Here is a 13,908-nt window from a genome sequence, read left to right on the forward strand (position 1 = left end):
TTCATATCACCACCGTCTTCAATCGTAAAAGTAAAAAACTATCGATCGCCGGAAAGGAAGAAACCTGTAGGCGCGCAGAGGAAAAAGGAAAACGAGTTTATGAAGGACGTCGGAGAGTAGGGCTGAACCCCTACCGTTTTATTTCCCTATATAAAGGATTGATTGATTTGTGCAATGGTGAAAAAAAAAACCTAGGCTTTTTTGCTATTCCATCGATCCTTGTTTTTTTGAAGAAGATCAATGAAGATGATGATCTCAAATCTGCCAACGGAATTAGTAGAGGAGATACTCTCTAGGGTTCCGTTGACATCTACTAGAGCAGTGCGATTTACTTGCAAAAAGTGGAACACTTTATCCAAAGATGAGAGCTTTACAAAGAAGCATCTTGCTCAAGTAGTGAGAAGCGAAGGTGAGCTTCAGGCGATTGTGTTGCTCAATTATAGTCTTTATCTGATGAGCGTCGATCGAATTCACTACAATGGCTTTAATCCGTCTGTGAAGTCTAGAGCTAATCTTGTTAGCATAAACGATTCTGATAAACTCGTCATCATCACTCGAGTGTACCACTGCGAGGGTTTATTGTTATGCCTCACGGAAGACAACACTAGGCTCGTGGCTTGGAACCCGTATACAGGGCGAACTCGGTGGATCAGCGTTGAACTCAGATCCGATAAGCACAGAGGGATCTGGTATGGTCATGCTCTCGGATACGACAAGAGCAACCATAAAATCTTGAGATATTTAAATGTTCCGGGGGCGATGTATGTGCACGAGATCTACGATGTAAACTCTGATTCATGGAGGGTTCTTGATGTCACTCCAGACTGGGATGTGGAGTTTGGTAACTACGGCCTGTCTTTGAAGGGAAATACGTACTGGTATGGTACAGATAAGGTATCCCGAGAAGACGTCCCTGATTTCTTACTATGCTTTGATTTTACTACAGAAAGGTTTGGTCCGCGTCTGCCTCTGCCTTTTGAGTCTTATAGTGAAGATGCAGTGGTTTTGTCTAGTGTTAGAGAAGAGCAGCTTGCGGTGTTGTATCAGCACTGTGAAACACATGAGATGGAGATTTGGATTACGACCAAGATTGAGCCCAATGCATTGTCCTGGAGCAAGTTCTTAGCGGTGGATATGGATCCACTCACAGGGTGTCGGTTCTATAGCGGTGGCAGTTTCCTCGTTGACGAGGAGAAGAGAGCTGTGGTTGTCTTTGATGAAGATAAAAACGTGTCGGAAACCAATCGCAACACAGCTTACTTCATTGGAGAAAATGGTTACTTCAGAGAAGTGGATCTCGGAGAGATTACAACAGCAAAAGAGATTTTCCCGCATGCTTTCTCTTACGTTCCAAGTTCTGTGTTCTTTGAGTCTGGATCTGATGAGAAACGTTAAAAACGTTCTTACCTTTTGGCATCAACTTTGCTTGGTTTTATAATGGGATATAAGACTCATGTCTTCTGCTTTATCAGAACATTAGCTGGCAGGTGGTCTACATCGTCACTCAACCAGCTACGCTTTGTTTTCATTCTTCTCGTATGGCCATGATTTCTTGAAGAGTATCCGGTGAGATATACAGTTTTATTGAGTCTTTCTAACGAGTTAAGTTACAAACTAGGTCTGATTCCAATATTAAACAAATAAAAGTTTCTCATTACATTGTTTTGTGCTCCCACAATGTTTTTCCTCAATACAAGAAGCTTTCAGATTATGTTTTTGGTTTTTAATTTTTTCAACAAAATCACTGGGAAGTATTTATATTTATTTTACCAACAAGAATTGAGATTTTATCAATCTGATCAAAGACTTCTTGTGAAAGAAAGAAAAAAAAAGACAAGTTGCTGCAGTAGAATGGTTTTGGTGGAGAACATGGCGTCTGATTCTGTTACGTTTGGTTTTGTGTTATAATAGCATGGATTCAAATTTGTGGTCACTGTCAACATTAGTTTCTTGGTAATTTGTTGTGTAACAGCAGAAACTTCAACGGAGAAGACTTCAAATTTGTCTCCCATAGTTGACTTGGACTTTTAGACTTAAACGAGATATGTCTTGAATACTACGTTTGAGAGAAGCTTATTGCCAAATTATCCATCTTCCAAGTTTCAGATTTTTTGTAACTATGTGGTCGAATGGCATCTTTTTCACTCTTTTTACTTTGTCTCTCTTGTTAGGACAATCATGCTGTGAAACAGATACGCTACTGCAGGGTCAGTACTTGAAAGATGGGCAAGAGCTCGTTTCAGCTTTCAATATCTTCAAGCTCCAGTTTTCTAACTTCAAGAATTCAGGCAAATGGTATCTTGGAATTTGGTACAACAGTTTTTATCTTAATGGGAAAGAGAATTATGCTGATATCCAGGGCGGAGCTGTTTGGATTGCTAATCGCAACAATCCAATTTTGGGAGGCTCTGGAAGCCTTACGGTGGACTCTCTTGGCAGATTGAGGATTTTAAGAGGAGGAGCAAGCTTGCTTGAGCTAAGCTCTACGGAAACCACAGGAAACACAACCCTTAAGTTGTTGGATTCTGGAAATCTTCAGCTCCAGGAGATGGATTCTGATGGATCGATGAGACGGATTTTGTGGCAAAGTTTTGATTATCCAACAAATACTCTTCTTCCGGGGATGAAACTTGGTTTCAATGTCAAGACCGGGAAGAGATGGGAACTGACATCATGGCTAGGTGATGCTTTACCTGCTTCTGGATCTTTTGTCTTTGGGATGGATGCTAATATTACAAACAGATTGACCATCTTGTGGCGTGGAAGCATGTATTGGGCAAGTGGGCTCTGGTTTAAGGGTGGATTTTCCTTGGAGGAATTAAATCATCACGGCTTCCTCTTTTCCTTCACTTCAAGCGAGAGTGAACACTATTTTATATATTCAGGTCATCAGAGATATGACGGAACATTTCCCCCAGCGATAGAAATAGACCAACAGGGAATGTTGCATATGCATAGGTTTCAGAGAGAGCGTTTGCATGTTCATTGTTATCCTTTCACTTTGGATGAAGCAAGTAATTATGATTGTTACAGGCGAGATTCTACGGATTGTTTGCACGCAGGTTGCATAGTCCCAGATGAGCGGCATGAGTCGTCATATTATGGATTAGGCTATTCTTTCAAAGAGACAGTATCTGCTTTCTCAAGCAAGGGATTTTTACCTAATGAAACTGGTGGAAAGTTTAGTTCAGCTGATTGTCGTGCTATATGTCTGCAAAACTCTTCTTGTCTTGCCTATGCTTCAACCAATCTTGATGGTACGGGCTGCGAAATATGGAATATTGATCCTACCGAGAAAAACTTGTCTTCTCATATTCCCAGAACTATATATATTCGTCTAGTACCAGGTACAGAAGTTATGGAAATATATTATCTGCCTTTCATTTTAAAGTCACTATAACAACTGCAACCATTCTACTTGGACACTAAGTTTTCTGGAATACAGGAGTTTATGTAAACCAAGAGAACGACAAAGCGGCAACTTGGCTTGTTGTAGTGACATCACTGTTCCTAATCATACCTGTGATCTGGTTTATCATCTATCTTGTGTTAAGGAAATTTAAAGTAAAAGGTTGAAAATTGTATCAGAATGACTCAAACTTCTTTTTCCAATGGTTTTCTTACTAACAAGTTCACCCTTTTTTTCTTATTTGATCCAGTCACTGTCATATTTCGCGGAATATTCTACTTTCTATGGAGAGAAATCCTCCCACAAAGTACGTACCTAAGGCTCAGCTGAATAGGTTTTTTAAATGTCGGAGTTGAGAATTGAGTGTGTGATTTTTGCTATTAGTGATTGGTTTCGTACGGACGAGGCTTCTATCACTGAGGGTTAGTTCCACAATAGACCAAGAAATGCTACTACGTGAATTAGGAATTGATAGGAGACGCCGACACAAGAGAAGTGATAGGAAGAATAATAATGAGCTTCATATTTTTAGCTTTGAAAGTGTAGCCTTGGCAACAGATTACTTCTCTGATGCAAACAAGCTCGGTGAAGGAGGTTTTGGCCCTGTCTATAAGGTAGTCCAGATTCTTCAGATGTTGATATTAACTTGAGCATGCTGATTTTGATTTTCCGCTACTCTCTTGAAGGGGAGGTTAATAGATGAGGAAGAAGTAGCTATCAAGAGACTGTCTTTAGCATCTGGGCAAGGACTAGTGGAGTTCAAGAACGAAACTATGCTTATTGCAAAACTTCAACACACAAATCTTGTTCGGTTGCTAGGGTGCTGCATCGAGAAGGAAGAGAAAATGTTGATTTACGAATACATGCCCAACAAGAGCCTTGACTACTTCCTCTTTGGTGAGCTTTCTTTATAAGGCTAAGAATCTATAGAAATCCATATGAAGAAATATAATGACTACAAATCTGTGCAGATCCCTTGAGGAAAAATGTTTTGGATTGGACGCTGCGGTTCAGGATCATGGAAGGGATAATTCAAGGGCTTTTGTACCTTCACAAGTACTCAAGATTGAAAGTGATACACAGAGACATCAAAGCCAGCAACATTTTGCTGGACGAGGATATGAATCCCAAAATATCTGATTTTGGAATGGCTAGGATATTTGGAGCGCAAGAATCCAGAGCCAATACCAAAAGAGTTGCTGGCACATTGTAAGTTAAGAGTGACTACTGACTTGACACAAGGAGAAGATTCGCAAATAAGATTTTTAATAGACTTTCTTGTGTTGATACTTTGCATAGTGGCTATATGTCTCCGGAGTACTTTAGAGAAGGACTATTCTCTGCAAAATCAGATGTGTTCAGCTTCGGAGTTCTAATGCTCGAAATTATTTGTGGAAGGAAGAACAATAGCTTCCACCAGGACTCAGAAGGACCTCTGAATCTCATAGTTTATGTAAGAAGATCTAAACATCTTATTCTTGTCTCATTTGTAAACATTATCAGCTTGCTTTGTCCTTGGATCTCTGAAACTCTGTTTTTTAGGTGTGGAATCTGTTTAAAGAGAATCGAGTTAGCGAGGTGATAGATCCGTCTTTGGGAGATCCTGCAGTTGAGAACCCTCAAGTGTTGAGATGTGTACAAGTTGCTCTGTTGTGTGTACAAGAAAACGCAGAAGATAGACCAAGTATGTTAGACGTTGTTTCCATGATATACGGCGAAGGCAACAACGCTCTTTCGTTGCCTAAAGAGCCAGCTTTCTATGATGGTCCTCGGAGAAGCTTGCCGGAGATGGATTTTGAGGAGCCACAAGAGGTGGTTAATGTATCGGCGAATAGAGTTACCATCACAGTAATGGAAGCAAGGTGAAGCAAGTAGTGAATTGAAAAACCTGATCGTTCGTATTTGAATCACATCTCATTGTCACTTGAAATATTTTTGCTTCTATTCTAGATACTGCTGACTGATCGTATGAGATTCAAAGTATTGTTTTTTTTTCTCGTTTTGTCGCACTTGCTTATTATATATATAACAGATATAGACTTGCTTATTTCTTGTGTTTTATTTATGATTTATGAATCTGATGGAAGACTTTTTTTTGTCTCTGTGAAAAAAATACAACACTGTTTCTCCTCCTCCTTGTCCTTGTGAGCAATTGGCTTTCTCTTTCTCAGGTACGCCCCTTTTAAATCCTTCAATAAAAACAAAAACTTGATTGATTTAAAAAAAGAAAAACAGAAGAAGACAAGTTGTTGCAGTAGAATATATAGGTTTTGCTAGAGAACATAGCGTCTGGTTTTGTGTAATTTTGGCATGAATTTAAACTTTGTGGTCATTGTCAGCATCAATTTCTTGAAAACTTCAACGGACAAGACTTCAAATTTGTCTCCCAGCGTATACTTAGACTTCTGAGTTAGACTTTTGACCATAAACGAGATATGTCTTGAGAGAAATCGATTCCCAGATTATTCATCTTCCAAGTTTCAGAAGATTTTCTGAAAATATGTGGTCAAATTGCATCTTTCTCACTATTTTTACCTTATCTCTCTTGTTAGGGCAATCATGCTGTGAAACAGATACGCTGCAGCAGGGTCAGTACTTGAAAGTTGGGGAAGAGCTAAACTCGCCTTTCAATATCTTCAAGCTCAAGTTTTTTAACTTCAAGAATTCAAGCAACTGGTGGTATCTTGGGATTTCGTACAACAGTTTGTATCTTCATAATAATAATGAGTATGATTCTGCTAGCCATCAGGACAGACCTGTCTGGATTGCTAATCGCAACAATCCAATCTCAGGACGCTCTGGAAGCCTTAAAGTGGACCCTCTTGGCAGATTGAGGATTTTAAGAGGAGCATCAAGCTTGCTTGAGCTAAGCTCCACGGAAACCACGGCAAACACAACCCTTACGCTGTTGGATTCTGGAAATCTTCAGCTTCAAGAGATGGATTCTGGTGGCTCGATGAGGCGGATTTTGTGGCAAAGCTTTGAATATCCAACAGACACTCTTCTTCCGGGGATGAAACTTGGTTTCAATGTCAAGACTGGGAAGAGATGGGAACTGACATCATGGCTAGGTGATACTTTACCTGCTTCTGGATCTTTTGTCTTTGGGATGGATGCTAAAGTTACAAACCGACTGACCATCTTATGGCATGGAAATATGTTTTGGGCAAGTGGGATCTGGTTCAAGGGTCAATTCCTCGTGGAGAACAGGCTGGGTTTCGACGTTTCCTTCGTTTCAACCAAGAGTGAACGTTATTTTATGTACTTAGGTGATCAGAGTGATGGAACATTATTTCCCAGGATAATGATAGACAAACAGGGCACTTTGCGGACGATCAATCTTAAAGGAGTACAACGAAATGTCCTTTGCTCTTCTGTCTCTGATTACAAGCTTGAATATGGTTGTTACCAAAAGAAATCCATGAAATGCAGGTACAAACGTTACGGAGATTTAGACAAGAATGGGCGTTGTTTGGAGTATGGAAAGTGTTGGAGCTTTAGTAATTATTTCATAGATGGAGTATTTACTTCCTTGGGAAATGGATTTATTCTTAGCGAGACTGATGGAAGATTAAGCTCATATGATTGCAATGTGAAATGTCACCAAAACTGTTCTTGTCTTGCCTATGCTTCAACCCATGCCGATGGTACGGGCTGTGAACTCTGGAACACTGATCCTACAAACAATGGGTCGTCCTTTCATCGACACAGGACTGTACATGTCCGTGAAAAAGGTATGAAGCTTGTGGAAATACATTATCCTGCCTTTTATAAAGTGTCGCTGTAACTGCAGAGTTTTTTTGGACACAAAGTTTTCGAGTATACAGGAGTAGACAACCTTATGAACCATAAGGCGGCAATTTGGCTAGTTGTTGTGGCGTCACTAATCCTAATCATACCTGTTACTTGGTTGATCATCTATCTTGTTCTGAGGAAATTTAAATTGAAAGGTACAAATTTGTATTAGAAATACTCCAACATTTTAACCAATCGTACGTGTTCTTACTAACAAGTTAATCTTTTTTTTTTTTGATCCAGTAACTGTTATATTTCGCGAAATGTTCAACTTTTTATTGGGAAAAGTCATTCCAAAAAGTAAGGCTCAGCTGAATAACTTTTGTCTAAGCATGTATGAGAAATGTCCACGTTGAAATCAAGAACTGTGTCTGTGACGTTTTGTATTTTATTTAGTGATTGGTTGCATACAAGTTTACCACTTTTTTTTTTGTGTTTGACCCAGTAATTGTTACATTCCGCGGAATGTTCTACTATTTATGGGGAAAAGTCATTCCACAAAGTAAGGCTCAGCTGAATAACTTTTTGTATAAGCATGTATGAAAAATGTCCATGTTGAAATCAATAACTCTGTTTGTGATGTTTGGTATTTTAATTTAGTGATTAATTGCATACGGAGGAGGCTTTTAAAACTGAGAGTTGGGTCAACAGTAGACCAAGAAATGCTACTACGTGAGTTGGGAATTGATAGGAGACGCCGAGGCAACAGAAGTGCAAGGAAAAATAATAATAATGAGCTTCAGATTTTTAGCTTTGAAAGTGTAGCCTTGGCAACAGATTACTTCTCTGATGCAAACAAGCTCGGTGAAGGAGGTTTTGGTCCTGTATATAAGGTAGTCCAGATTCTTTAGATTTTGATATTAAGCTTGAGCAGATTTTGATGTATCCGCTACTCTCTTGAAGGGGAGGCTAAGAGATGAGGAAGAAGTAGCTATCAAAAGACTATCATTATCATCTGGGCAAGGATTAGTGGAGTTCAAGAACGAAGCTATGCTTATTGCAAAACTTCAGCACACTAATCTTGTTCGGTTGCTAGGGTGCTGCATCGAGAAGGAAGAGAAAATGTTGATTTACGAATACATGCCCAACAAGAGCCTTGACTACTTCCTCTTTGGTGAGCTTCCTTTATAAATCTAAGAATCTATAGACAGCTATCTAAAAAAAATGTTGTTGGATCTGTGCAGATCCCTTGAGGAAAAACATTCTGGATTGGACGCTGCGGTTCAGGATCATGGAAGGGATAATTCAAGGGCTTTTGTACCTTCACAAGTACTCGAGATTGAAAGTGATACACAGATACATCAAAGCCAGCAACATTTTGCTGGACGAGGATATGAATCCAAAGATAGCAGATTTTGGAATGGCTCGGATATTTGGAGCGCAAGAATCCAGAGCCAACACCAAAAGAGTTGCTGGCACATTGTAAGAGTGACCAGAAACAATTAATGATTCTCTGATGATCATTCATAGGCATCAATTGTTGATTAAATCTCTTGTGGTGATATGTGTATAGTGGATATATGTCTCCTGAGTACTTCAGAGAAGGACTATTCTCAACGAAATTAGATGTGTTCAGCTTCGGGGTTCTAATGCTGGAAATCATTTGTGGAAGGAAGAACAATAGCTTCCACCATGACTCAGAAGGACCTCTGAATCTCATAGTTCATGTAAGAAAGGCTAATCTTCTTCTTGTCTCATTTTGTAAACATTCTCAGCTTGCTTTGTCCTTGGATCTCTGAAACTCTGTTTTTTTTCAGGTGTGGAATCTGTTTAAAGAGAACCGAGTTAGCGAGGTGATAGATCCATCTTTGGGAGAACCTGCACTTGAGAGCCCGCAGGTGTTGAGATGCGTACAAGTTGCTCTGTTGTGTGTACAAGAAAACGCAGAAGATAGACCAAATATGTTAGACGTTGTGTCGATGATATACGGAGAAGGCAACAACGCTCTTTCTTTGCCTAAAGAGCCAGCTTTCTATGGTGGTCCTCGGATAAGCTCCCCAGAGATGGAGGTTGAGCCACAGGAGGTGGAAAATGTATCGGCTAATAGAGTTACCATCACAGTGATGGAAGCAAGGTGAAGCTAGTGAATTGAACAAAACTGATAGTTCGTATTCGTATGTGAATCTCATCTCATTGTTACTTACTTGTAATATTTTACCTGATCGTTTGAGAGATTCAAAATACCTGATCACACTTGCTTATTATATCTATTTCAATCGAGAAAAAAAAAACGATTCCTCAAATTATGAAAATTCGAATACAAATTAGACTTTTACACGTAGACACGTTTCTGTGGCGCGGAGTGATCGTGTGTATTCATTCCTACCACTATATATATGATCAGGTAAAACAAGAACCAAATATCTAAACTCGAAGAAACCAGAGATATTTCTTTGTCTTTTTTGGGATTAAGGAAGCTAATCTCTGTTGTCTTTTCGAGTTTCAGGTCTAGCCCTAACCCTAAAATTCAGCCATGTCGTCCAAGGAAGGTTATTACTTATTATTATTACTCCTCCTCCTCTCTCTCTCTGTTTTCTCGGTTCGAATCAATCGTTTTCATTTACGTCTTGCGTTCACAAATGTTTTGTTGATACATACGTGCTTGTTTTCAGATTTCGATCTCACAGATTCATCGATCGATCTGACTCATCTATTAATCATATGTGCTCTTATAACGCTTTGAAAATTCAGAAATCGTGTCCTTTGATTAAATGTCATGGAAATCCAACCAATTCTGCGAAATGTGTAATGTGGTTCTTGATTAATTGGTTGCTTTATTGGTATTTTCAGGAGGGAAATTGAAGCCCTTGAAGCAGCCCAAGTCTGGTAAGAAGGAGTACGATGAGGTATGTTCTCTCTTACAAACTCGCTAATAACACTTTTTATATTGGAACTCGATTTATTGAGTTTTGTCTGAAATTGTACCCTGGCCAGTTTCTTTAGCTCTACGTTTTAATGGTCTTACTTTGTTTCCAATGTAGCACGATATGGAGTTAATGCAGAAAAAGAAGGATGAAGAGAAGGTGGTTTCCTTAATCTAAGTGTTGATTCATTGAACAACTTTACGAGAAAAGTGATTTGTAAAGATGTTATTTTTTTTATAAAGATGATCTTGTTAATGTGGGAAAACAGGCGCTTAAAGAACTCAGGGCCAAGGCTTCACAAAAAGGATCATTTGGAGGCACAGGACTTAAGAAGAGTGGAAAGAAATAAGACTAGTCTGCCTCGAAATGTAAATCTCATACTGTATCTCCTATTCCTATATATGCTTGTCATTGTACCATGGCTAGTTATATACTAATCACTAAAATCATATAAATCTAGGATTTGCACATTCTTCAAAATTCTGCAACTTTCATTAGGGTTTTAAGTTGTTCCAAGCTTCGATCAAACACAAGAAAAAAAGGATCATTTGCACGAGCATTAACAAAAACCACAACCGATATTTTGAGAATCCCAACCACCAAACAAAAAGATTACAACTTTTGAAGTCCCAAAAAGTTTGCAACTTGAACCTTCCTTCCCATCAAACACTTGCTTGGCTAAAATCTTGAATCCTGTCACCACGAACACTGAAGTTTCCATTGCATTCTCTGTTAGGCATAATTTTATCATCATAAATAAATAAATAAATACGATTTATTTAGTCAATACATATTTTGCTGGATAAAGTCAACGTTAATGTGAATTTGTCTTGCAAGAGGAAAAGCTTTCTGATTGATTCAATGAACTAAGAGCCTCGTGACTGACTCTGTCACGAGACCGAGAATCTCGCGACTAACTTTGTCGGTGGACCGAAAGTCACATGACTAGATCTGTTAATGGACCAAGAGTCTAATGACCGACATTACTAATGGGCCAAGAGTCTCGTGACCGACCCTATTATAGATAGGATCGGCAAGCCCAAGACAGATCCTAAGGGATTAAGGTAAAAAGATCTCTATAAAAGGAGAGCGGCTTCCACGAGAGACATCATCGAGAACAAAGCAAGAGACCTAAAACACAAGACACACGACTCAACTCTAGAACGCGGCTAGGGTTTATAGATTGATTCGCTGTGCCTTGAACTCTTGTATTTAAGCTCGAGACTTTGATCAATAAAAACAACTATTCAACATCTGTTTCTTGTTTTCGTAGTCTTTAAACGAATCGATTACTTTTGCTCAAACATTCTCCAACCTAGAACTCATCTCAGCCAACACATTAGGATCATTGTAAATTACAATATGTAATGCTGAACAGCTTGAACCATCAAAAACCTCAGAACCAACGTAAACCCCATCACAACCAAGCTGCATCATCAAAGCCGCATCAGCCGGAGTCGTGATCCCACCTAAAGCAAACTGAACAAGAGGAACCCTACCCATCTGCTTAGTCTGAGCAACAAGATCATACGGTGCTGAGATCTTCTTAGCAAACGTGAACACCTCATCATCATCCATTTTGTTCAGAACCCTAACTTCACCCATCAACGACCTAGCGTTCTAGCTCTACGGTTATCCAACATCTACGGTTTAAGACATCTTCTAGCTCTTCTGTCCCTTTCCCTGCAACTTAAGATACCTTCGCTCATAGGTAATCCAGTTTTTACTTAAAACTTTGCCATTTTGGAATATTATTTCGGTTCCCAGCCTTTCAATTTTAAATTAATATGCCATTAATAGATAAAAATAGAAAGATAATTGCTAATATCTCATTTCTGAAGAATTTTGGTTCATTCGATTATGTACACGATAAATTCATATTTGATTCAGCATTTTATTGCACGTACTAATGAAATTATAATTAATAAAAATAAACTCAGGTCAAATCATTTAAAATTTTAATTTTAGTTGGTTAGTACTTAATTATGTATGTTTTGTTCATATATTTATAGAAAAGTAGATGTTATATATATAAAATGTACACAAACCAATAAACTAATTGAACCGTGGTTCAACTGATCCGACCGGTTGACCCAGTGACCCGAAAGACGTCCGGTTCACCCTCTCGTCCGGTTTTAAAAACATTGGTATAATGTGTTATCCATTGAACGTTTAAAAGGAATATGAGCATCTAATTCTCAAATAAACTTGATTTTTTTTGTTAAAACCAACCTATGTGAGTTTAAATTTAACTATGGAAATTTAAAAAATAAATATGAATAGATTAGAAAGGCAAGAAATATAAAATAAATATTTTATTTTTACATAAATAAAATAAAAATTGAAAACAATGTTAAATATATACAATACTTTCTAAATTTAAATATAGAATTAAACTCTTACAACAACATATGAGATATAACAACATTTGATATTGGTGAGAGAGGAGAAGATAATTATTACTTATAAGATGATAATCCAAATTAAATAATGGAGATGAATCTTTAAAAATAAGAACAATGTAAAATCTATATTATGTAGTCTCTAAAATTAAAATTTAGCATTAAAATTTTACAATGATATTTCATTTGGTTTTTTGTGACTCATACAACAATAATAAGAAATCGATAACAAAAAAGAAAAAAAAATGATTTGAGGTATTGTGGAAGAGAATGAGAGTAGTGGAAGAGAATGTGAAAATGAGAAAGTAAAAGAATGTCAATATGAGAGAATGAGAGAATGAGAGAATGCTTATTTATATGATAAGAATTGATGGAAATTACATTTACAATTATGGAAGTTACAATTATAATTTATCTTGTTTGAATAAAATTGAGTGGTGGAATATGATTAATGCATAATTTATTTTATTTGCAGTTATTATTTTATTTTAATGTGTGAGTTAAATGTATTTTATTAATTGGGTCTTAAATATTTTTTAAAGCAATCAAACAATTAGAAAGCAAAAAAAAAGCATTAAATGAAAATCAACCAATAAGGAGAGACCAAAACCTTACTTTTATGTATATGACTAATTAGTGTTTTTTAAGTACACTTATAAAATAAATCTTTTTTAAAAAAACAACTAAAAAGAATGTCATTGAACCCCTTCAGTACAATATATTTAAAAATCAATGGAAAATAGTTGAAATTTTTTATTAGAGAGATTAGAGTATTGTTCTTAAAGACTTTTTGTGTACTTTTTTGTTTTAGTGGTATATTTTTTGTTTATTTAGGAGAAATGGATCTTTTACCCTATAAGGGTTTGCCATGTCATGAATTGATTGCGGATCTAGCATTGAATATTGAAATGCTCGATCTTCAGATCTCAAACTGTGGTGATGCTCATGTGGCTCTAAACATGCTAAAGAAAAGTAAGTATTACTAAATATGCTAAAAAAACAGTGATTTTTATGTTATTATATGTTGAATCACAAACTGGATATAATGATTATTATTCTAAAATAAATGTATTACAATTTTGTTGGATGTAATTGAGAGTTAAGAAAATTTGATTTGATAATTATATTATAATTTTTTATATTCCCCTTAATTTAAGTTATATTGCTAGGCTTAGTTTCAATTTTTGTCTTTGTAGTAAAAGCTAGAAAGAAAATAAATATCAAATTGCTTTTTTATATAGCAAAATCTATTTGAATTAAATTTAAAAACAATGATTTTTATATAATTATATGTTATCACAGACAAAATATAATGATGACTATTCTAAAATATATTTATTACAATTTTGTTGAAGGTAAGAAAGAGGTAAAAAAAATTGATTTGATAATTATATTACAAAAATTTCCTTCATGAGAACATTTCAAACTTTAAAAATAA

General features: G+C 36.9%; 3 protein-coding genes and 2 pseudogenes across 7 annotated transcripts; 4 read left to right on the forward strand and 1 right to left on the reverse strand.

The window, feature by feature from the left end:
* The first annotated feature begins 47 nt into the window (after positions 1-47).
* On the forward strand, positions 48-6,781 carry LOC104767548 (G-type lectin S-receptor-like serine/threonine-protein kinase CES101). 4 transcript variants are annotated; one of them, XM_087501847.1, is made up of 9 exons: positions 48-1,566; positions 2,172-3,347; positions 3,446-3,571; positions 3,660-3,716; positions 3,794-4,023; positions 4,096-4,306; positions 4,381-4,618; positions 4,709-4,862; positions 4,952-5,456. In XM_087501847.1, the coding sequence occupies exons 2-9, from the start codon at positions 2,549-2,551 to the stop codon at positions 5,273-5,275; spliced, it is 2,139 nt and encodes a 712-aa protein (XP_087357973.1). In that variant the 5' UTR covers positions 48-1,566; positions 2,172-2,548; the 3' UTR covers positions 5,276-5,456. The 4 variants fall into 4 exon arrangements, 3 of the variants coding, with proteins under 3 accessions (XP_087357973.1, XP_087357971.1, XP_087357972.1); XM_087501845.1 differs by lacking the exon at positions 48-1,566 and adding an exon at positions 5,962-6,781 and having other exon boundaries at positions 1,968-3,347; positions 4,952-5,271; XR_015591009.1 differs by lacking the exon at positions 48-1,566 and having other exon boundaries at positions 1,968-3,347; positions 4,109-4,306.
* LOC109130793 (putative F-box protein At3g17620 pseudogene) lies at positions 241-1,474 on the forward strand (annotated as a pseudogene). Its single transcript, XR_015591010.1, has one exon. The product of XR_015591010.1 is annotated as a putative F-box protein At3g17620 pseudogene (transcript).
* LOC104765435 (G-type lectin S-receptor-like serine/threonine-protein kinase CES101) lies at positions 5,895-9,447 on the forward strand. Its single transcript, XM_010489144.3, has 9 exons — positions 5,895-7,143; positions 7,222-7,359; positions 7,448-7,504; positions 7,650-7,706; positions 7,805-8,037; positions 8,108-8,318; positions 8,389-8,626; positions 8,718-8,871; positions 8,962-9,447. Exons 1-9 carry the CDS (start codon positions 5,910-5,912, stop codon positions 9,280-9,282), a joined length of 2,643 nt encoding a protein of 880 aa, XP_010487446.3. The 5' UTR covers positions 5,895-5,909; the 3' UTR covers positions 9,283-9,447.
* A 117-nt stretch (positions 9,448-9,564) lies between these two features.
* On the forward strand, positions 9,565-10,548 carry LOC109130970 (uncharacterized). Its single transcript, XM_019241184.2, has 4 exons — positions 9,565-9,693; positions 9,995-10,050; positions 10,186-10,227; positions 10,337-10,548. The coding sequence occupies exons 1-4, from the start codon at positions 9,678-9,680 to the stop codon at positions 10,415-10,417; spliced, it is 195 nt and encodes a 64-aa protein (XP_019096729.2). The 5' UTR covers positions 9,565-9,677; the 3' UTR covers positions 10,418-10,548.
* An 819-nt stretch (positions 10,549-11,367) lies between these two features.
* Positions 11,368-11,673, reverse strand: LOC147920283 (pyridoxal 5'-phosphate synthase-like subunit PDX1.2 pseudogene; annotated as a pseudogene).
* Positions 11,674-13,908: the final 2,235 nt, after the last annotated feature.

This window comes from Camelina sativa, chromosome 19 (assembly GCF_030686135.1).
Source record: "Camelina sativa cultivar CO46 ecotype springtype chromosome 19, ASM3068613v1".
Classification (NCBI taxonomy): Eukaryota; Viridiplantae; Streptophyta; class Magnoliopsida; order Brassicales; family Brassicaceae; genus Camelina; species Camelina sativa.

Bases quoted from the DNA above. Each gene is read 5' to 3' on its own strand.
- LOC104767548 (XM_087501845.1), top strand. From the start codon at position 2,120: ATGTGGTCGAATGGCATCTTTTTCACTCTTTTTACTTTGTCTCTCTTG. The intron at 4,024-4,095 runs GTAGTCCAGATT...ACTCTCTTGAAG, and splicing joins GTTTTGGCCCTGTCTATAAG to GGGAGGTTAATAGATGAGGA. The intron at 4,863-4,951 runs GTAAGAAGATCT...TCTGTTTTTTAG, and splicing joins CTCTGAATCTCATAGTTTAT to GTGTGGAATCTGTTTAAAGA.
- LOC104765435 (XM_010489144.3), top strand. From the start codon at position 5,910: ATGTGGTCAAATTGCATCTTTCTCACTATTTTTACCTTATCTCTCTTG. The intron at 7,144-7,221 runs GTATGAAGCTTG...TTGGACACAAAG, and splicing joins TGTACATGTCCGTGAAAAAG to TTTTCGAGTATACAGGAGTA. The intron at 7,505-7,649 runs GTAAGGCTCAGC...TGTTTGACCCAG, and splicing joins GGGAAAAGTCATTCCAAAAA to TAATTGTTACATTCCGCGGA.
- LOC109130970 (XM_019241184.2), top strand. The intron at 10,051-10,185 runs GTATGTTCTCTC...TTTCCAATGTAG, and splicing joins GTAAGAAGGAGTACGATGAG to CACGATATGGAGTTAATGCA. The intron at 10,228-10,336 runs GTGGTTTCCTTA...GTGGGAAAACAG, and splicing joins AAAAGAAGGATGAAGAGAAG to GCGCTTAAAGAACTCAGGGC.